Source organism: Diuraphis noxia, unplaced genomic scaffold (genome assembly GCF_037042655.1).
Source record: "Diuraphis noxia isolate RWA-SAM2 unplaced genomic scaffold, SU_Dnox_SAM2 contig0004, whole genome shotgun sequence".
In the NCBI taxonomy this organism is placed as follows: domain Eukaryota; kingdom Metazoa; phylum Arthropoda; class Insecta; order Hemiptera; family Aphididae; genus Diuraphis; species Diuraphis noxia.
Genome location: NW_028301714.1, coordinates 43,174,527 through 43,197,777, shown reverse-complemented (window position 1 = coordinate 43,197,777; position 23,251 = coordinate 43,174,527). Strand labels below are relative to the sequence as shown.

At 30.0% G+C, this 23,251-nt stretch overlaps 2 protein-coding genes across 3 annotated transcripts in view; one reads left to right on the top strand and one right to left on the bottom strand.

Moving 5' to 3' along the window:
- Positions 1-8,631, top strand: part of LOC107166926 (tachykinin-like peptides receptor 99D) — a 55,976-nt gene extending 47,345 nt beyond the window's left edge. Inside the window, exons 4-7 of the mRNA XM_089227200.1 lie at positions 3,971-4,286; positions 5,895-5,995; positions 6,123-6,213; positions 7,662-8,631. Of these exons, the coding sequence (XP_089083326.1) occupies positions 3,971-4,286; positions 5,895-5,995; positions 6,123-6,213; positions 7,662-7,856 (703 nt within the window). The 3' untranslated portion in view covers positions 7,857-8,631. The remainder of the gene's footprint in view (positions 1-3,970; positions 4,287-5,894; positions 5,996-6,122; positions 6,214-7,661) is intronic.
- A 3,013-nt stretch (positions 8,632-11,644) lies between these two features.
- Cad74A (cadherin 74A) lies at positions 11,645-22,901 on the bottom strand. Of its 2 annotated transcripts, none has more exons than XM_089226234.1 (21): positions 22,794-22,901; positions 20,865-21,174; positions 20,521-20,777; positions 19,994-20,425; positions 19,803-19,938; positions 19,466-19,716; positions 19,149-19,404; positions 17,936-18,129; positions 17,091-17,857; positions 16,321-16,732; positions 15,912-16,025; positions 14,411-14,689; positions 14,151-14,334; positions 13,859-14,085; positions 13,490-13,792; positions 13,292-13,412; positions 12,947-13,198; positions 12,602-12,885; positions 12,207-12,521; positions 12,017-12,141; positions 11,645-11,941 (listed from the first exon to the last, which is right to left on the bottom strand). In XM_089226234.1, the coding sequence occupies exons 1-21, from the start codon at positions 22,809-22,811 to the stop codon at positions 11,923-11,925; spliced, it is 5,256 nt and encodes a 1,751-aa protein (XP_089082360.1). In that variant the 5' UTR covers positions 22,812-22,901; the 3' UTR covers positions 11,645-11,922. The 2 variants fall into 2 exon arrangements, with proteins under 2 accessions (XP_089082360.1, XP_015371265.2); XM_015515779.2 differs by lacking the exon at positions 22,794-22,901 and adding an exon at positions 22,266-22,485.
- Between the last annotated feature and the right edge of the window lie 350 nt (positions 22,902-23,251).

Below are 23,251 nucleotides of genomic sequence, written 5' to 3'. Positions count from 1 at the left end.
AAAATAGATTACATGACACTGAATTTAATTGAATTATAACAAAAATAGTAAATATATATACGCATATATATTATAATTAAAAACGATTATCGTAATGTTCTATTGCCTAAGGAACATTATTCATTAATCATTAAATATGATCAAGTAAAAAAAAACAACTTTACAACCAAAACTATCAATCTTACATCTAAACTAAAAAACATAATATCCAATAAATACTCAATGAAGGAAATTTTGTAAAATATTGAAGATGAATGAAATAAAAGTTCGATTATAATTTATATTAAAACTAATAATAATGGAATTGATGACCATGAAACAAAAAATCGTGACTGACTGACACACTGACATAACTATATTTCATATAAAACAGACACCATTCAGGTGTTTTATAATATTATAATAATAGATGTAACTGACTATCAAAATAATTGTTTAATATTTCAATTATAACAATAATGATTATAAATATTAAATATCATGTATGTGGTTTTTACGAATCTAATCATGCTAAATACAGAAAGTTAGTACCCACTAATTTAGAATTGTTATATTTATTGTAAAGGGTATCGACTTTTTAAAAATTTAATTCAACTATGTTATATATAGTTGTTGCTTATTATTTTCAACAATTTAGTAAGTATAAACAATTAACATTTAACACTTAGATCCGGGGAGTAGCTCTGCAGTTTAGTAGTGCTCGAGTATAAAATTAGTTGTTGAGTATTTCACTGTATAATAGTGTAATATATGTGCTAAATAAATATTTGAATTCAACAATAAACCATTGATTAACGATTCTGAGCGTAAAAATTATTACAGCTTTTATATTAGGATAATAATTAAAGATAGGATTTAAGACATTTTATCCATTACAGTGACCTACTCAACAACGAAATAGGTATACTCGAAACTTGCTATATAGTATAGTGACCTCCCTGCAGAGTAAAATCATGAAAATAAATGTTAATAATAATATCATATGAGTTATGACTGTCATAAGATGAAAATACAATTTGAAGTTAAATGTTATTACATCCATGTCAAAACGAAGGTTTCCATGATTTTTTCAACCGTTAAAATAATAATAGAGAAATTATTAAAAAAATATAAATATAATGATAATATTTTTAAATTATACATTTGGTCTAATGAAATTAGCACGAAGAATTATTTTAGGCTATCCCAAAAACTTTTTATGACAACGTGATATTTTTTTAATCATGTAAAAAGCTTTTTTGTTTACTATATAGATTGCAATAGAGAGAAGAGAGAGGAGAGAGAGAGAGAAATATAATATAAATATAATATAAAATATAATGTAGTTAATTAAACGATCATTTTTCAATATTATATTCATAACATTAACTGCAGACTCCAATCACTATATTTTTTTTAAGCATTTTAATCAATCAATAAATTCATCATGATATTATGATAAACATTCATATTTTCTCTTTCAACTTAAGCTTCAATATTATAATCTATATAATTAAGAATAAAACTAAGCATATAAATGGGAATTTTTATTTCATAGTTATTTCCATAAACTTAGTTATTTATGTCCACAAATCACCTTATATTAATATAAATAATCAATTTTTTATTTAACAAATTTTTCTAATTTTAAGTATAATGCACTATATCTCTACATTGTTCAACAATAAACACGAACAATGCATGTTATGTTGTACATTTTTTCAAAACTAATATATTACATGTTATTGTAATAATGGTTTGTTGGATATCGCGTTTTGAAATTTTGAAAAATATCTTAACTTGCACTTCCCTCTAGAACTTATATTATTTATGTTAATGAAGATTTAGTAAAATGCCATGTTATAGTTCGATAATTTTTAGAATTCTATAAAATCAGCAATTTTGATTGTAGACAAAAAAAAAAACAGAATAATATATGCAAATAATAATTTAACTTCAGTTTAACGCTTTAACGGAACTTTGGGTTCTTCACTTGATCTATTTTAAGATTATAAAAGCTTTACCCCTCTCTTAATGATAGTTTGAAAATCATAAGAAATTTAATTTCCATATTTTAACAAAATTAAATACTTATTTTACTATAAATTACTGTTTTCAGCTTATAAATCATAGATTAAAGTTTTAAAATTTAGTTATTGGACCATTTTTATTCATAAACGAAGCGATTTTGGCATCAATATTATTCTAATCACAGTGCATTTGTACTTATCTCAATATTATACAATTGTTTCCGTAACCCCTGTTCGGTTTATATTACACATTCCTAAGCTACTTCGATTCAACCCTGCAATACCAGGATTTAGTTGGTGGTTATTAAGTGGTAAAATATTGTATATTATAATAGGATCGCATTGTGCTATATGTGATAATGTTATTATTAATAAGCTTGGCAAATATCTTCATTAAAGTTATCCATGTTCATATTAGAAATAAAAGTTTGTTTTTTATTTATTGAATGTGTTTCTTTGAGTTTTAAATTGTTCTTGTGTTTATCACGTGATAAATGTTGGTCTACCAAAAACTTTGTAGTCGCATTAACTGGAATTTCACAAATATTGCAATACAAAATTGAACCATCGGTTTTAAAAATATCTTTATGATCGTTTACGTATGTCTGTAAACGACTCCTAATTGGAGTTTTTACTTTAGGCATTTCAAAGTTCCGAATTAAAATTATATCTAAACTCACTAGACGCACTCGGGCACAATTTTAAACATCAAACGCAAGACACGGACTGACATCGAAAACTGACCGTCTAACACTTAAATTCTATTATATGAGCAACGAATTTATCTATATTTATATATATATATATATATGCTGCATAAGAGTATATGACTATATGAAGTATGTAATCTTATCTTTGGAAATAACGACCGATGTCAATTTTATCGATTTTATGTGTCTGTAAACGTGAAAATACGACGAAAAACGAATATATGTGTTATAAATAATAATATGCACTTTAAAACTACAAATATGCATGCAATATGTATTTAATAGGTAAAAACGTTGAAATATGCAAAATATGCAAAATAAAATTGGTGTTATTTTAATAAGAGTGATCGAAATCGGGGAAAATTTTCATCAAATTTCGAAAAGCTTATTCCAATACATATATGCATTTGCATATAAATCCGGTCCCTGGTTATTAAAGTAAGCACATTACAAACTATTGCTTCAAATAGATTTCTTATTTTATTTTTTAACAATCCTATTTACACTATTGTTATGCGAATTGCAATAATATTCTGTATAGACGCTTTTACGTTTATACCCTCAACCGTACAACGCGCGCACTCAACTAATAAATAGGAATTGAAATCATAGAAAAGATAAGATCGCATTGGATCAGCGAATATTTCGTGAAAATTTATAGCTTTTGACGTGCATTGTCGTAACACACAATATACCGTGCGTAGTTTGTATCGTTTAGCTGTTTATGCATTTATAATGATCGATCAAATCGCATTGGTGGTCTGTGATCATTTTAAAGTAAATCAATACAGTTTGTAGAATAACAAATTAACGTCGTTCATAAGTCGAGTGAAAATACTTCGCCTGCAGCTTTCTAACAATCGTATTAAATTTTCCCCTATTCGAATTAAACGACGAGTCTACTATGATGATACGTTGAATAGGATATTACTCGCATTATATTCAAGACAAACACTGACAAGAAGGAAATTCAAAAACTATAACAGACAAAAATATCCTTAGAACTGTCTAACCAGTATAGAATGGCAACCTATATAATTCCAGAAAACAGGAAGATAAACCTATACAAGTGGTTGTATATTTAGGAGTTATAATATAATGATATATGTATTCCTTAATATTAACTATTTATTATGAAATCGTGGAGCAAGTCCTTTTTTATTTACATTTATTGTAGTCTCCTAAAAAATATAATACCTACCTATAATTCAAATAATAATAATAAAAGTAACAATACATTTGTGTTCACAGTGCGAGGACATCAAAGACACAGTGCCTGTGCGTGATCGCGTTGATCTGGATCGCTGGTCTGGCACTTAGTTCGCCCATGGCGTATGCACAACGGGTGGTTTTTGTGTCTGAAGACTGGCCATTTTGCCTTAACGTCAACTTATCAAACAACGTGATGCTCGTTTATAGGGCGCTACTGGTGGTTGTGCAGTACGTCATACCACTGTCGATCATGACGTGGGCCTATTCCGGGATAGGATTCGCCCTGTGGGGTTCATCGGCTCCTGGAAACGCACAGTCACAGAGAGACTTGAATCTGATGAGAAATAAAAAGCGGGTAAGTCATTATAATATCTTGAATAACATTGTTGTGATTTTTATTATTGCTAATGTAATAACTCATCGAGTAGAGTGTAAAGTAGACTGTAGACTAATTACTACGGTTAAATAATAATTAAGCTAAATAAGTACATAATATATCGTATGATGTACATTGTACATACAATATTATATTATGTACTATATATGACGTCATAAATCATTGTATTACCATGGAGCAGATCGATAAACATATCTAAATGATTTTTCGTTATCAATTAATGTATAATTTTATAGCTATTACGTTATCAAAAATTTGATACAATTTTATCATTACACTAAAATATGTAAATATAACTAAAGTTAAATTGTAAGACATGTGCGACTAAAGCTGTAAGTATTGGTGAATTCGGATTTTCAACATACAAACCAGGATTAATTATTAAGGCCATCCAGTGTTTATCCTTTTATTCTTTTTACAACCTACTATACATGATCCAAAATTAAAATTTGACATACAGCTATAATTCTTTCTTTAACTCTTTACTCTTTATTATTATTATTACTATCCTATTTTAAATCCATGAAAATCAAATCTGATGATTGATAAATGCTGAAATTAACTTTCTGAGTACTTGGTGTATAATATCTATACAATAAATAAGTCGCTAAACTGCATTGATGCAACTAGGATAATTTTTAAAAAGTTAGTTACCATTAGGTTACAAAAAAAACTTGCATTTTTTGTGTATTTCCTATACAACTCTATGTTATTGCAACATATTTTTTACACTTTTTTCCCCCAATTTAATAAGCGAATGATCTTGCAAGTCTATATTGGCCATGAAAAAAAATGTATTTTTACTCTGACCATCCACAGGTTGTTTTTCATATCGAAACAAATAATGATGATAAACTGTTATATTATAATCTTTTCAAATATCTGATATAAATCCATCTTGGCAACACCCAACATCACAACTCACAGGCTAAAAACTATTTAACATTTTTTTTTTCTATCAACACTTTTTTGAGAGACTCGGTTCGATTTTCCCGTGTATTCCTATACTTAAATACATATTATGTATTTTTTTTCTAAATAGTATTATTCTGTATAATATTGTTCACGTATTATTAACGTTTGCATTGTAGAAATATCAGTTTAGAGTTTATAAGACTAATCGGGGTTTCAAATAGATTTTCTTTTTTTATATAGTTATATAGGTTTTATTATTTTTTCAGATGTTTATAATACTATATACTTCTCGGCCCAATTCTTTTCTCCTTTAACTGCTGGTGCCTTGGTTACGTTCACAATTCATTGTGTTTTGTATTTTCCTTTACGTTTACATTGGTCTGAAGCCTGTGACCAGAAATGTCATTCACATGGCTAACTCTAATCTCGTAAACATTCTTATCCGGAGTCTTTTCCACACGAAAAATGCGTATAGTAAACCTACACACTCATACGTGACACGCACGCAATCAATCATAATAATCATAAAGCCTATATAGGTATTATATGTATTAAATTATAATGTATAATATGTAAAATAAAATTATTATTGTTAATAATCAAATCATGTTTGAATACAATGTCATTAAACTTGACACGATTGTTTTCAAGGTCATAAAAATGCTTATCATCGTCGTTGCACTATTCACATTGTGCTGGTTGCCTCTGCAAACGTACAATATATTGCAACACATATTTCCTCAAATAAACGAGTGAGTTTTGTGTTATAATTATAATTATATGAGGTCTAATTAATGACTAAAATCATTTATTCCCCAGTATTTTTAGCCTTTTGATAAATAATACTATACTTTATTGTCAATCTCAATTTCATTTCAGGTATCCTTATATCAACATAATTTGGTTCTGTTTCGATTGGTTTGCCATGAGCAATAGCTGTTACAATCCATTTATTTATTCCATATACAACGTGAGTACAGAACATCCATGTTTTATACAGATGCACTTATTTTTATATATAATAATATTTTATTCGTAAAACATAAACAAAAGTACACAAGTAAATTATGATATGTAGTGAGCTGTGACTATAACACTATAAATATATTATATATTATGTTCCCATGATATTATATTAACGCGCGATCGCGTAATAAAAATTATAATGATAATTGTAATAGCGCGCAACCGCGTAATATTAAATATATCACTACTTATATGAGTATTGATTAAAGTAGGTCACACAGAAATTACGTGTTTCCCTGTAATTTAATATGGACAGAAAAATTACAAAATTATACGAATAGGCAGCTAGTAGAATAATGTCGTAAAAAAGTTCGTAGGTATTATTTATCGACAATGAATATTGCATACATTCGGCATAAGCAGCGCATGCCACGTGAAGCCGATTTACGTATAGGTAGTATGTAGCGGTAACTAGAACTCTCTGCATACAAGAAGCTCGTTTTTATTTTTAACGAAATTATTCGTAGATGAACGATAACACGACAAGTGACTGGACGAACATTTAGACGAGTAGACTCATCAGAAAGAATTTTTCTCAAAGTCATAATTCGCTCATCGGCCCTTAAAATATTAAATTTTTTGGACTAATTCGATTGCCTATACCTTTGCGTTTTTATGGAATTTAATAAATAATACAAAAAACTACAAATTTACAATCTTTATTTGTTCATTTATCTTCAATCCTTGCTGCTCTGGTTATGGAATCATTACAGGTATACAATTTAAAGTTTTTGTATATATTTTACCTACTTTTACGATATTATTTTATTAAATGACTCTTTTCAAAATGGATTTCATGGGAACTGTATATGATATTAATTGGATTATGTATAATATTATGCAGTTTACTGCAGTTAATATGCGTAATTACATAACAGTAGTAATCAAGTAATGTTTTATAATAATTACTGCGGGTACAGCCAATTTCAAAACAAATTTAAGATAATTAAAATTGAATTATATATTTTATAATGATCTTAATTTTTTTCATTAAATTGAAATCTACAAGTACCCCAATAACAATACCATGGTTAATTATTTTTTAAATTATTTAATTATTAAATTATTTTTAAAAATATACTTTTGTACAAAGCCGGACATTTATGTTTATCTCGCAACTAATATATTTAATCAGCGTATTTTATGTTTATTTTAATAAAACTCCTTCAATATAATAATGATAATGTATTGGCCAAATAAATAAGACATAATTATATCCTAAAATGCACTTATTGCATTGCAAGCAAGTTTATATTTTATACGAAATAATGTATTATGTAATATCGATGTTTCACCAATGTCAACGGGTCTGGTAAACAGTGATTGAAAAAACAATTCAGCTATATCGATAACAATATTTAGCTCTACGTTGACGATAATTATTATTCACAGGAGAAATTCAAACAAGAGTTCAAAATGCGGTTAGACTTCATGGCAGGAAAGAGACGGCTGACCAGAGATCTGAGTGCCTTTTCCAGTGGCCGTTTCGAGTGGCGCACCAATCACGTGAACACTCACGAACGAAACTTAAAGCACAGTTCGATCGTCACCAACGACACGCCACTGATACTCACACCCGACGCGTGATTGACCGACCGAAGGACCGTGGCTTTGTGAGACGCTATCAATTTAATATTTACTCCAGTGTAATTGTTATTTTTGCGGTGTCGATGTAAAATAAGTTTTTTGATTGTTCCCCACGCACAATGATATAATGAAATATAATATGTCTTGGCTGGAAGTACCGAGACCATATCGTTCACGTTTTAGAAAACAGATCCCCCGTGACGTTATTTTTCATCAATTTGTTTTCTTACTCCTACTATCATACATTTATTTCTACTTTAAATTAAATTGTTTAACTATTGTTTATATACCATACATGATTAAAATATGTAATATAAGACTCATAAATTATAAAAAATTTTGTTTTATGACGTCGATACTAAATCGATTTCAATTGGATTTTCAACTGAATATTGTACATTACATGTATTTACATATATTGTATATTATATTAATATATACGTATGATGATAATTGTACAAATTCCAATTATTATTATTTTAACTAATTTAATCGCCTTCTAATATTTCATAGAATATTCTAATTTACACAAAATAGTGTACTGTCAAATATATTCCAAATCGAAAACGGCAATAGATTTTCTGTAATAACTAACGATGCAAACCTATATAGAATTAATTTACTATACCAACCTCAATACGTTATTTCTTAATTCTCAATTTGGATTTAGAAAATTATGTTCCTGAGTTTTTTGGTGTTGTAACGCCTGTACAATTTTGTATTGAAACTGTAAACCAACTTAATAAATACATACATAAAATATTATTAATGATAATCACGTGTTATACATTTTTACTATGTATTTTTTGATTATTTATTAGAAAACAATACACCCAGTACCTACCTATACCTAATCAATACATAGCAATACCAATATCAGAAACTATAAATTGTTTTGTATAATAGCATTCAGGTCATGCAAATTGTGTTTACAATATAAATATTGCTGCAAACGAAAAATAAATTATTTAAGAAAAATCAAAAGTTGACTATCCTCTGATGAAACGGTAAGTGGTGAAGATTACATTTTTTGATATCAAATTAAAGTGAATAAGTATAAAACTCAACTTCGATGCAATAACTCTTAGTAAGTATTGTCCTTGATTATTCATAATTTCAATAGTACCTATAATAAATTATTTTTAAGTATCAAGCCTTCAAACCTGAAAGTTTAACTTTTTGTGTGACCCAACGAATTAAAATTAATTGTAATAATAATATTATAAATGTTTAGAAACGTAAATCTAAATAGTAAATTATTAATAATATATTTTTTCCAAAATTATATTTTATATTTCTGTGAATAGTAAAATGTTTATTATAAAGTAAACTATTCGTAACTACCAAATACCTCAAATATTATATTTTTAATAGCTATAGGTATGTGATAGTTAAATTAAAAATTACTAATTTAAGTCAGTTAAATTGTCTCAATAAATGGCCAGAGACTGTTAGTAGAAGTCTCGTTTAAATCAGTTTCATATAGGTTATAACCTACGTATTTGAAGCAAATGCTAACAACAACAATAATGTTATTATATTATTACATAATATTTTAGTCATTTAAAACTGAATAGTTTGCTACGGGTATTTTGAATTTACAAAATATATTTTGTTATATTATTATTAATATAGTAATAGGATAACATTTCTGAACACATAATTGAATTCATCGAGGATTTTATTTAAGGCAAAAGATTGATCGTAAAGCGTATTGTTGACACGTGCGTGTACGTACAAATGAAATATAAAATATGTTCTATATTTCTTTAACAATTACAGTCGCAAATATTAATGATTATTAACTGATTTACTACGCACAAGTATTTTACACGACACGCATGTACTTGGGAAATTACCTAAATTTAACACAATTTTTTAATTTCTATGAATGACCAATTTATAGGTACCAAATGCTGGTGCTTAATATAGGTAATATTTAATATACTTGTACAATATTACTTAATAATATATTGGCTAAAATTGATCTCACAAATCTAAAAATGTTTTAACTTTTAAACAGCTGTCAATTCTGAATTCTTTCTTCAAAACTATCATAAAAAAATAATAAAATAAACATTTTCAAGGGTACGTTAATTTCATTTTTATATTAAATAAGATATTTGATGGAAAAGGTAGTAGAGTATTAGGCAACTATACCAAAGTAATTTAATATTAACTATTTTATATAATAAAATGATAACAATAAATTGATTATAAATAAGTAATATTATACTAATAGGTAGTAATAATCACAATTTAAAATATACAAATCAATGCACTTGTATAAAACTGAAACATACAAAAAACAAAACAAAATTGATTGTCTAAATGACTCAGTTTGGTAGACACCAATGTTCAATACAAATTAATGTAGAAATAATACATTTATAAATTAATAATCACAGATAGTAGGCATGACAAAAACTATCGATCTATCGATTAATTTTGCATGTATTAATACAATCAAAATATATTAATTTCTGGTTTGGCTTAGCGATAGGTAGGTATGTAAATAAATACAAATAATAAGAATAGTAAAGTTAAAATATTAATAAATATATGTAAACTTAATAAATAATTCTGATTACTGATAATGGTGGCACGTTTACCGTTGTTTTAAAAAAAAAAAAAATTATATTATACACAAACATATAATAACTAGGTATTATGATTGTTTATACAAAGATGCTGGAGGTGTTAAATTAAAATTAATATACTTATTAAAGATATATAATAATACATCAAATAGTTTTAAAATACGAAAATGTCTTTTTTTTGTCATTTGTAAATAAAATTATAAAATTTTTTGCAAATTGCTTATAATTAAGTTAATACTTAAGTAAATTATTATAAAATAATTATGTTATTTTAGATTTTGAGTGAAATTGATTTGTATTTATAATTTAAAAAACTCTATTTTCCGATGTTTTGATAATCGCCTGTATAACGAATAACAATATCTGAGTATTTTGAAATAGATTTGTCTGGCATAATTAGAAAGATTCATTAAAAATCGGAGGCCAATATGGCCTTAATAAAAATTTTCTTTTTAAAATAAGTAAAAAAAAAAACCAACCAAAAACCAACTATTTCAAGAGACATAATAGTAGGTAGTGATAATTGTATGATCATTTCGTAACATAACTGGAAATATTTTTTTAAAGTTTTTCCCTAGTATATTAGCCAGATATATTAGTACAATAAGCTAAAAAATTTCAGGTTACGTTCTTTTATATAGCTTTGATCTTGATCAGTATTCATAATCGAATTTGAATACGAAGATTTATTATTATTTCTAAACTAAATTGTACAATATCAATGTAACACGTTTGACCTAGTGAATCTCTCAATTTATATAACTTATAACTTTCTATAACTATAATCAGATTATCAGAAAGTATTTTTTCTGCTTATTTATATGTATACATGGGTAAATAAATAAAACATTTTTAATTTTCACGAACCTACAGAACAATTTTGATAAATGAACTTATTTAAACTGAAATATTTTTTTTTTTTTTGTCTTCTTATTATTATATTATGTGCTTTACTATATATAATATATAAGCATAAAACCTTTCTCTTAGAAACAAATTGAAATAAATTAAGAAAGACGAGTGTTTTATAATAAGCTTTTAGTTTTAATCCTCTTATTAACAACATATTGCAACATAAAAGAAAGAAATCCGATCACTTTTTGAATTGTGTATGGACTTGAGTCGGTATTAATACGAAAAAATGATATAAAACGTGAAAAGTAGGTATAAAGTTGTATAGAATAATAATTATTTTCATAATTTTATTTTGTTTTACTTCTATAACTTTTTAAGTCATACTAAAACGTAAACAAACGAAAACGGTTATTTATCAAAAAAATTCACAAATTTCGAAGCAAGTAAGTTATGTAATCATAATAATAATATTTACATTTTTAGATCATACATAAAATTAAAGTATATACAAATATATTTTGATTATATAGTTATTGGATCACAGCACTTTTACATGGCAACTCATATCATTGAGTTCACGTTTAATTGATACTTATCATTTTATCACGTTTTTACCGTAACTTTTTCCATCTATAATCACAAGAACAAATAAAATTATAAGGTGCATACTAAATTTTACAAATATTTTCTTTGCATAAAACTTACTTTTTAAAAGAACAACATAGAAGGCATATTGACAAAATCGATACGAATCCAATGAAAATTGCAATACCTAGCACCGACATCTGTACCCATGTAACAGCTGATTTGACTTGTTTCGGGGAACATCGCTAAACATAATTACAATTGTGTAAAATATTTTAGTTTCTGTAGAAAAAAAAATGATATTCCTTACTTCGATGTTTTTAACATCGTATTGCTTGTACACGTTTTTTAACTCATGATTGCTAGGGTCTTCGAGTAACGATATCGTATCTTTTGGATTATAATTGTTTGGTCCCACTAGCTGAAAACACGAACCTGTGCTACTAAAATCTAGACTTCCGTCATTTTTTGAATAAAACTGAGTGTCATATAAGTTTAAACTAGCTTGAGGTATCCCTAATGATTTTTCGACGTCTTCTTTGAATTTTTTTATGTAATGACCTACAATATTTGGTGGTCTTGTGAAAACAAACTTCAACAAACCACGATCTTTTACAATAAACACCTATCAAAATAAAATTATGTTAATATTAATATATGTTTGACTACTGGGCCAATCATTCTTTAAAATGAGTCATGACTTACCTTGATTGTAGTGTTGGAATGTCGACCAGGCACGTCGCTATTGATCGCTGCCACAACTATGTTAAAGTAACCTTCTGCATAGGATGCCATCGAAGATGTTGTTCTGATCTGACCACTTAATTGATCTAAAAAGAATGGCCAGCTTTTGATCTCTTTTGGGCTTTCAAGCCTATTAGCATAAGTGAGATTTGTGATGTGATACGTGATTTGTTCTGCCGAATTGTCAACATCGGTGGCTTGTATTGTAGCCACAAGAGTATCAAGAGGAACGCTTACCCTAACGCCTAAGAATGGACATGGCTTAAATGAAATCAACATTTAAAAAACTATCAACTAATCACTCACCTAAAGTTAAGTTTTCATCGATAAATTTCGGTAAATTGTCATCGATATCAAGTATTTTGATAACCACCAGTCTCTCACTAGGATCTTGTTTGTTGTACGATTTATGCAAGCTGTATGTTTTTGTTTTATGTTTAAAACATTTTATTGCCAAAACATATTCAGATACAGATTCTCTATCAATTTCTCCATTAATTCTTATTTCAGCTACATTATTCGAAGAGTTTAAATAAAATACATTATCCTCGTTTCCATCTAAAATCAATATTGTACAGTTCATATGAGAATTATTGTTGTTTTTTTTTTTTTTTTTTTTTTTTTTATTGATTATTAAATAAATAAATGTACCCGTTATAATGTAATCAATCAATGCATTATCTCCAATATCCGGGTCATACGCTGCTATGGAACCAACTAAGGTACCGCGGGGTGACTCTTCTTCTACTTCCATCATTAAAGGTTTTTCTTCCTAAAATGTTAAATAGTGTTAAATAAGTATAACACAAATCTACTGATACCTACAGAGAAAATCTGATTAAAACTCACTATAGATCTATTGAATGTTGGTTTATTGTCATCGACGTCGGTTATAATAACGTTGAAAATTTTTGTCGACTGTTGAGGAACATCGCCTAAATCTCTTGCTACTAATACAAGAGTATATTTTTCTTGTACCTCTCTGTCTAAAACGGATGCAGTCGTTATTAATCCTGTTTCTGAATCAATAGAAAAAATTAATGAATCTTTTGTTTCTTCTAAAAAGCTATAATGAATTGTTCCTTCCAATGTATTTGGATCGTCTGGATCTGTAGCCAAAGCTCTAAATACTAATGACCCAATAGATGCATTCTAAAATAATAATAAAAAAAATTTAATCAGCATTTAAGAAATATCGTGAATAGTTTATTCGTTTACCTCAGATACATATGCGATTTCATCAGCAGTTGGATGTACAAAAGTCGGAACTCCATCATTTTCAATTATGTCACTGATGTATAAACTAAGCTTAACATCAGAAAACATTCCTGGTTCTCCATTGTCTTCGGCTCTTATTTTCATTTCATACGGATCAGAACGACCTTTACCCGTTAATCTTTTTAAAGTCTTTATTTGTCCGTTCATTGGATTTATGTACAAGAAACCTTTTTCAAGATACAAAACAGACCTTTAAAAATATAATCAAACTATATGATTTTAGAATAAATACCTTGAAGTTGTTGTTCATCGATGAGCTTGTAATGAACCAAACCTGCAGATCCCTCATCCGGATCGTGTGCGGATACGTTTAACACACTTGTTTCAGGAACTACATTCTCTAATACTACTGCAATATAGATTGAAGTATCAAATTCAGGCGCATTATCGTTTATATCCTTCACATCAATATGAACCTAATTAGAAATTAAGAGTTAAATATTAAAGTTTCTTCTCAAGATATTTATGTATTAAATGTATGTAATTAATTACTGGTACTGAAGACAGCTTTTGATGAGGACCTCCTTGTGGCGTATCGGAAGCAAATAACATCAATTTTAAAATTGGAGTTTTTTCACGATCAATTACACCATTTCCAGAAACTGTTATCTCTCCGCTTATGGGATCAACGGTAAACAAGTTTGAATTTTCCCCTCCCAGATGGTACCTGATTATACCATTTTGGGATGTTGCTAAATCCTTGTCGTTTGCTCTGACTGATAAAACAACAGTACCTTTTGGACTGGATTCTACGAGAGATGTTCGATACATCTAAAATTAGATTTAAATTATAATTTGTTATTATTATTATAATGATGAAAGTGTTAATATTTTTAAAGTGCATTCAAAAATATATTATCGCTTATTTATAAAATGTGAGTCAAACCTACAACTATAATGCTTCAAGGAGGTTTATTAATTCGATTACGCTTCTTAAAATTACGTTCAAATCGGGGATGTCTAAATCGCAGGTCGAGAGTCATATGCGAATCGTGTCTAATCATTAGACAAAAAACATTTTTACATGCAAACAAATTTAATACCGGTGAAAAACCATAATACCTACTTCTCCAAAAAGAGGTGGATGAAACAAGAGTTTCAAATCTCTATAGTCTATACTGTATTTAATGCGGTTTTTTTTAATTTAATTTTTATCAACTCAAACATTATTGTTACTGTGATTTAAAAATTGTTACCAGTTTTAATACAAATTATTCAGTGGTTTTGATTCTAACTCTATTACTAATATTAAATATTATTATATACGTTTTACGTTCAAAGAAACCGCATACAAATTACAAATTTATGTAATTTGAAGCTTTAATTTATCATATTTTGTATCCATGGTATATGTGGATTTTATCTGAAGAGTTTATAATATAGTTTAGAGACGAATTTTAATTATTTTTGTTAATCAAATCAAAAAATTACTCATACATAATATTATAATAATTAAAAACTTAATGAATAATGTGTAAATTTTTTAATTTATATTCCAAATTTAATATGTTGTTGAGAATTTTGACGAATGAAATGGTGTAGGTATTGAGATAACCATAAAAAATATTGATAGGTAGACTACAATACTAGCCGTATATTTAAATTACCTTTTTTCGAAAATATTTTTAATTACTTCAAAAGTTTAAACTGTGAAAAAATACTTTCAAAAACTTAAATTGGTACGTATCGAGATAATAAGTGGTTACTATTTATATATTTACCAAGTAATACTATGTTTTTTTTTCATAAGACTCGCATAAATATTATAAAATACCTACACTGTGAATCATAGGTAGCAAAAAGTAAAAAAAAAAAATGTAAAAACATGAATGTTTTATGTGTGGAATAATTGTACTTTGTGAAACACGATGTTATTTTCGTCATTAATATTGTAAAACAACTTCTACTGAACTTTACCAAAATTTATGTTTCACTAAAAATATATTAAATATTCAATTGCAAATCTGCTTTTGAACGAATGTTCTTAACTCACGGGATATTCAAATTCTGGACTATTGTCATTGATATCTTGTACTTCGATCACTATAGTTTTGCTAGTGGACCGTTCACCATCTTCGGTGGTGACTTTCACTTGAAACGTCAACGTCTGAAATAAATATCACAAAATGTGTTACTAGTCTCATAGCAGCTGAGTGTATAGCACATCGTAAACGATAGTAAATTTGAAAGCATAAATATGTCTCGTAAAGGTTTTAAAAAATAAATAAATACATTTTACAAGATGTAGTTAATTAGAAATAGAACTGTGATCATTTTTACCACAGTATCACTTTAAAAATGCATGACATAAACTAGTGATACAATTTACATCTCCGCACCAGACGCTGTGAGTGTATGTATGGTAAAAAGTTCATAAGAACGTAATTTTATTAGTCAGCTACCTTGTTTTCTAGCGTTTCATAGTCCAGTCGTTCCGTAAGTATAACTTTGCCAGCATAGTCCATGGCAATTTGTCTCGGTACAGCCGTGATAGCCTTAAAATCGTAAAGGGACTCGTTCGTAAGCACGTCCCTGGCTTTCAACTGCACCAGTTCAGTACCAATCGGCGTTTCTTCATCCACCCGTATGATTAAAATGGACATGTCACCGTCAGCCGACCATCCGGAATTAGTGAACACGGGGTTTTTATTCAGGTACGGTTTCACGAAAAATGTGATTTCCACCTCGTCGTACTGTTCATGGACGTTTTCAACGGCGTTCATGTCTACCGCTCTTATGGTTAATACGATCACCGACGCCAACTGATAGTTGAGTGACGAATTTACTTTTATCTCACCAGTAAGTTTATTGATGCTGTAAAAATTGATTAAAACGTATATGAAGCGTTTAAAAAAATCGACTAACTATAAGAATGCACTATACAGTATAATCTATTATGCTTGTGTTTTATTTTTAACCAACTTGAAGGAAAAGAATTTATTAGGAAAAAATATTTATAAAAAATAATGCCATGTACTATGACCCACATTTGCATATTTATAAGAAGAAGTCCATAAGTTTTTCCGTTATAATATTTTATGTTTTTATTATACCGATGACGGTAAAACTCGTCCTGTCAACTGATTTGTATCGTAAATAAATTTAATCAAACTGTGTACATAGTACATCCTACCTATAAATTTAATTAACTCGTATTTTATAACTATATTACCTGAATACATCTTTGAAATTGTATGAGCTACTGTTTTTTAAAGGCAATCCAGTTTTGTCATTCGCTCTGACTGGTTCAACGATCGCGTACTTGATCGACGCATTTTTATCCGGGTCGACGGCATTTACTTTGTACACGACTTCGCCAATTTTTGTGATTTCAGGTACGTATACTATGTAACTTATATTATCGTCAAACTTTGGAGGTTTATTATTCACGTCCGTGACATTGACGTACACATCGGCATGTGCAACCTCTCTGATAGGCAACCCACTGTCCATAGCCATGACAACCAAATGATAATATGACAATCCAGTTGAGTCCAAGTCGAGTATAGCTCGTTCCGACACAGATATGGCTCCGGTTTTTTTATTGATTTGAAAATTATCGTTACTATTGACCATACTGTATTCAATCAGATGATCAGGACCATCTGGATCGGTCGCTCGAACTTTCAGTATGTCCATTGTCCTCGGTGTGTTTTCCGGTATTGTAATGGAATATGTGAGATTTTTGAACATGGGCCTCTGGTTTCCTGGCACACCAACTCTGATGTAAATGTTAGCTTCTGCATGTAAAGGTGGTATTCCCAGATCCGTCGCTCTTATCACTACCTCATATTGACCCCGAGACGTGTGACTAGAGTTTACCGGAGAATTCAATGTCAGCTCCCCGCTGATCGGATTCACCATCACAACGCCGTTATAGTTTGAGCTGGCGACCGAATAACGAATCATAGAATTAAGTCCACTGTCGGCGTCGGACGCCTAAATAATTATCGTGAGAATATTTAAATCGTTTAATGATATTAAGCTATTGAACAAAAAAAATGTAAATTTTCTTACCTGAACAAAGAATTTTGGTTGAAATTCAGTACCTCCTTCTCGTATAGTTCTTTTGTATTCTAAGGAATTGAATACTGGAGTATTATCGTTAACGTCTATAATTTCAACCAAAATAACTACGTGGGTGGAACGATTACCTCCATCTTTTGCTTCAAAAGTTAGAGAATATGAACTTTGCTGCTCGTAGTCGACCTCTAAAAAAAGAAGAAAAATCGTATAATCTGAATCGTAATATTAAATATATTTTTTAATATTGTTTTTAATGATCTTAACATTATTAAACATTTATTTAAAAACAATCTGTAATTATAATTAAGGCATTTGAAAGAAAAACCTTTTGATGAGTAATAAGTTTTTAGTAATAGCTAATATAATAGATGATTTTTGATGAAATAAATATTTAATTGGAGATTTTCAAAGAACAGTTATATACAATTTAAGATAAATAGATACTAACTTTTGCACTATTTTTTTTTTAAAGTAATTTGCTCATTAAAAATATATATAAATAAAAAATCTACGACTATATATTATATACATAATATATATAAGCAATTAAATAAATATCATTATAAATAATAGAATTCAGATTTAAAAGTAAATTTTTATTTTTATAAACAATTGTTAAATAAAATTAATGTAGATATTTTATTTCTATTAAAATAGAATAAACTTTATTTTGCCTTATTAATTAATCAATTATCAATTAGGTAATACTGATAACGCTGATAGTATTTGTATTACAAATTCACGAAGGCTTGCAAATATGATTCAATACCTATGTAATGTTTAAAATTATATACTAGAAAGTACCCACATGCTGATTGAATTTTAAAGTACTTGCTCTGTTGCTAGTACTAATTTATCGAAGTACATTATGTATTACATGTATATATATATATATAAATATTCACTAAAAAGTTTGTTTTTTATAGTTCTGTTAGCCCGCAGCCGTCAACCAAAAATAAAAGATAATTAGTTGGAAGAAACATACTATATTTTTAACTGCTTTATTTTATGGAATTTTTTATTATTATTATTATTTACGTTGCATAAAATCAATAGGTACACCAATTAATTACGAATCGTTACCTATTAAAATCTTTTTCAACGTTATCATAATTAATTTTTAAAATTTATACACGCAGTAAATTGCTTAAACAAGATTTTTTTGTTACAATAAATTTATCGTCATTAACACAAAATAACTTACTGCCAGTCAAATATATACCGCCGAATTCAGGATCACTACCAAACTTGTCCATTCCAAAACCTTGTAGACTGTAAGTTATTTCGCCATTTATTCCACTATCAATATCGGTAGCAGTGAGATTTGCTATACTCGTTCCAGGTACAAAATTTTCAGGTATGGAGTATGCATATGTTGATTGAGCAAATTTTGGCAAATTATCATTAGCATCGAGTACGTTGACTTGCACGTGAGCTGCAGATGCTTCTTTAAATCCACCCTAAAATCCATTCAAAAAATAAATACACAAGAGTTAAGAAATTCATTACAATATTACTTACACTTATATTATCTTGGTACATAGCAACAATATCGAATTCTACATCAGTTACTCCTGCATCGTAATCAAATCCATCGTTATCAACTAGACGAATCAGAACGGTGGACCTTCCCAAGGCCGTTTCGGGAATAATTTTAAACCAATTAGATACTCTGGAGTCTTGAGTCCTCATTACCAATACGTATCTTCCATTATCTCCTAAGTCCTTGTCATTTACTATAATATTTAATCCCGGTAATGGAGTTCCTATACCTGAAAATAATATTAAATAATTTAGGTAGGTAGTCATTTTTAAAATATAAACTATTCAATCATAATAAATGCGGGTTTCATCTTACTAATGTCTTCAGACACCGACGTCGTAAAACTTTTTTCATTGAATTCTGGTTTTTCGTCATCCACGTCTTGAACTACTACGGTAACGATCTCGTAGCTGACGTCACCAGGCAATTCGTTGTTAATCAGCTCAGTAGCCTGTAAAAAAAATACCGTTATACGTTGTCACGTTTGATTAAGTAATATTAGTCACCTTTAATCTGAACGTATAAATACCACCAGCGTCAGAAACTACTTTGTTTTCCCGATCGATAGGATTGTCACTGGTGAATATGTAAGCAGTTCCGTTGGACTCATTCTCGATGGTGAAATATCCTAGGGAATCATCTTCTAAGCTCAATACAACTGGCCTCTTCAAACCCGCGTCCCCGTCTTCGGCGTTGACTTTTAGTACCTGTACGCCTGCTGGCGTATTCTCGTCGATCACAATCGAATATGGTGAGTTCGTGAAAACTGGACGTTCGTCCTGTATGTCCTTGACAACTACCGTAATATTTGCGGTGGATGATAGAGTAGTTTTCAGCCCTCCATCTGACGCTTTCACAGTAAGTTTATACGATGACACCGTGTCGAAATCCAGTGGACGTGCTAATCTGATAGAACCTACGTACGTACCCGTAGACACCTGTAAGTGACATGACATTAAAAATGAAATAATCTAATAATATTTTACATCATAAATTTGAATGCACTTACAAAGGCTACTCGTTAAGTACTTACTTTTTCAGTGAGTAGATTAAATGTCACACAAGGTTCATTATTTTGAATGCATGTCATAGAAATCTCACTATTCGATCCTATATCTTTATCAACAACTGTCACGTTGCTATATATTATGGTTCCAACTTGCGTGTCTTCTGAAACGCTAAACGAATATGGTCTCCCTAGGAACTCTGGTGGATTATCGTTGACATCGATGATGGCTATATCTCTTCTTAGAGACACCGTATTTGCGTCAGAGTCTTTAATCGACTCGTCTGAAAAAATGTAGAACAAAATATTTTTTTATCATGCTTTTTTACTACGATTTTGTTATCTATCGTCAATAAAGATGTAGCGTTTACCGGTCACGCTAATGACGACTTCCAGTGAATCCAACGTTTCTCGGTCCAAACGCTTTGCTAGTGTGACGACACCAGTCGAACGATCGATGTTCAGATGTTGGCCGCTTACAGTGTACGATACCCTAGATCCCTCGGGGTCAATCGCTGACAGTTTGTAAACTGACTTTCCAACTGGGGTATCTTCGGATATAGAAAACCTTGCCATGTCGCCGCCTGGCAGAAATTGCGGTGGCCGGTTGTTTGATACACATTCTGACTGGCCGAAAACATCCAAAAATACGAGTAAGATAACAAGCCAGCTATACGCCATCTGAAAATGATAACCAAATTCATATAGCTACTAACTACTTTTAAGGATAGGCTATTTGAGATTTACTACTTTTTTCCATCGTTTGCTTTATAGAATTTTTATGCATATAACTGAGCACCCATGTGTTTAATAATATAGAAATAATTGATATTTCAATAAAAAAAGTAGATAAATAATTATAATTAATAAGCTCTAGTAATAGTATTCGAATTGATTTCATTTAAAATTGTTATTATTTAATATTCCATAACTAATTTCAAAATAGTTGATCACCATCCCTAGGTAAAATACATTCAACACAAATGTCCACAACAAATATACATCAAACAAAAATAATTGATATATTTTTAATATATAATACCACATTCCACTGAACAATACCTGAAAAAAGGTAAAAACGCGCGATGGTGGATACCTTCAGCTGCCATGCTTTTCCCCCTCCCACATCAAAACGACCACTGGCTTTAGAAATCTTAACCGAAGTGTTTATGTGCCGTTCCTATTGTGTTTCGTGACTCTCGGTTTCGTTAACCTCCCAACTACATCGTTGCCGACGGGTCACGGCAAAAAATAACTGCACTCGGTCGTTCTCATACGCACCCGTATACGTAATCGGACGGTTATTAAAATCCGGTTTTGCGATGCTTGGTAAAAACCTAGGTTAATTTAGTGTGCGACGTGGTGGGTACGTGCTACACGGTTTACATAATGATACGACACAGCCGAAGTACGCATGCGGTATATCGCTACAGTCACAACAATCGTAAATGTAACCATACCCTTTGGACACGACGACCATAACCCGTTTGTTAAAAGTAAACCGATGGGCAACGTATTATTACATCCCTTGTCGTCTCGGGATATGGCAGGGTGGGCTATATGATCGTCACGTACACGCATAAATAGTATCGAAAACAAGCTCAGAAAATTAGAAGCAGCGGCTGAAAGCTTCTAATGTAATGTGATAACTTGGATTTTCTAGAGATGTGTACGCCCGATGATTGTAATGATTATTATCATCTTGTGTATGTATATGTCGCTCTATTCTAATATTTCTATTTTCTAATACCGGCGAATCGTTTCGTACTTACCGGCGGACACATTGTTCATACACTGTTCGCTGAGATTTTTGGTGAAAAACGGAGTTTTCCAAACGTAGAGCGACAAAATCAACATAACACACACATCACGAACACACTCGCAATCGACGAACAACGTTGGAAACATGAACGCGCGCCACTCACATGGCGAAAGAAGAACTGACGACCTCGGGAATCCAAGTAGACCGAACCACTGAGGGGTCACGCAGCCGGTGGAAGACGAGAGACAGGTAAATAATCATAATAATAATAATAATAATAATAATAATAGTATATTATGTACCAGCTATCTTGCGAGCAACCGGCAACGTCACCGCGACACCGAGCAACTTCAGAGTGGGGTGAAACCGGTCATGCGCTACTAAGCGGCTTGTATCGGTACTATAATGGTATACGCAAGAGCTCGACCCCCCTCCCCCCACCTAAATACCATCTGTGATTCTACCTTATAGTATGTTCGCTGACTACCCGCATCCGATATTATCATTATTATCACTATCAGTATTGTTATTGTTTTACCTGTCGTTTGTTTGGCATACCATGTTCCGGCTATATAGGACGTGGCTATATTATGTCCACCGCGTAACGATGACGTACTACTTGGTATATTTTTGTACTACTTATTGTAAATATGTAACCGACTACGAGTATCGCGCGCAAACAGATCGACGATCACTGACCGGTGCGCGGCGGCGGTCTGTTTCTCGTATTGTAATATTATATTGTCGTCGTAGACCATTATTATTGTCGTATTGTCCGGTGTGGGTTCGCCGCCGAGTGTTCGCTGTAATATTATAATATGCATCGTAAGATAATAGCCGTAAAACCGGTTTGAGAAAAGAACTTTTTTACCAAATGACGATGGTGTTTAAAAACTCCGTAGGTCTGTATTATTTTGCTCCGATCGTGGGCGTTCGAGGAGGTCACGCGATATGGAGATATAGTAATTTCATATTATTAGTGTTATTATTATGGTA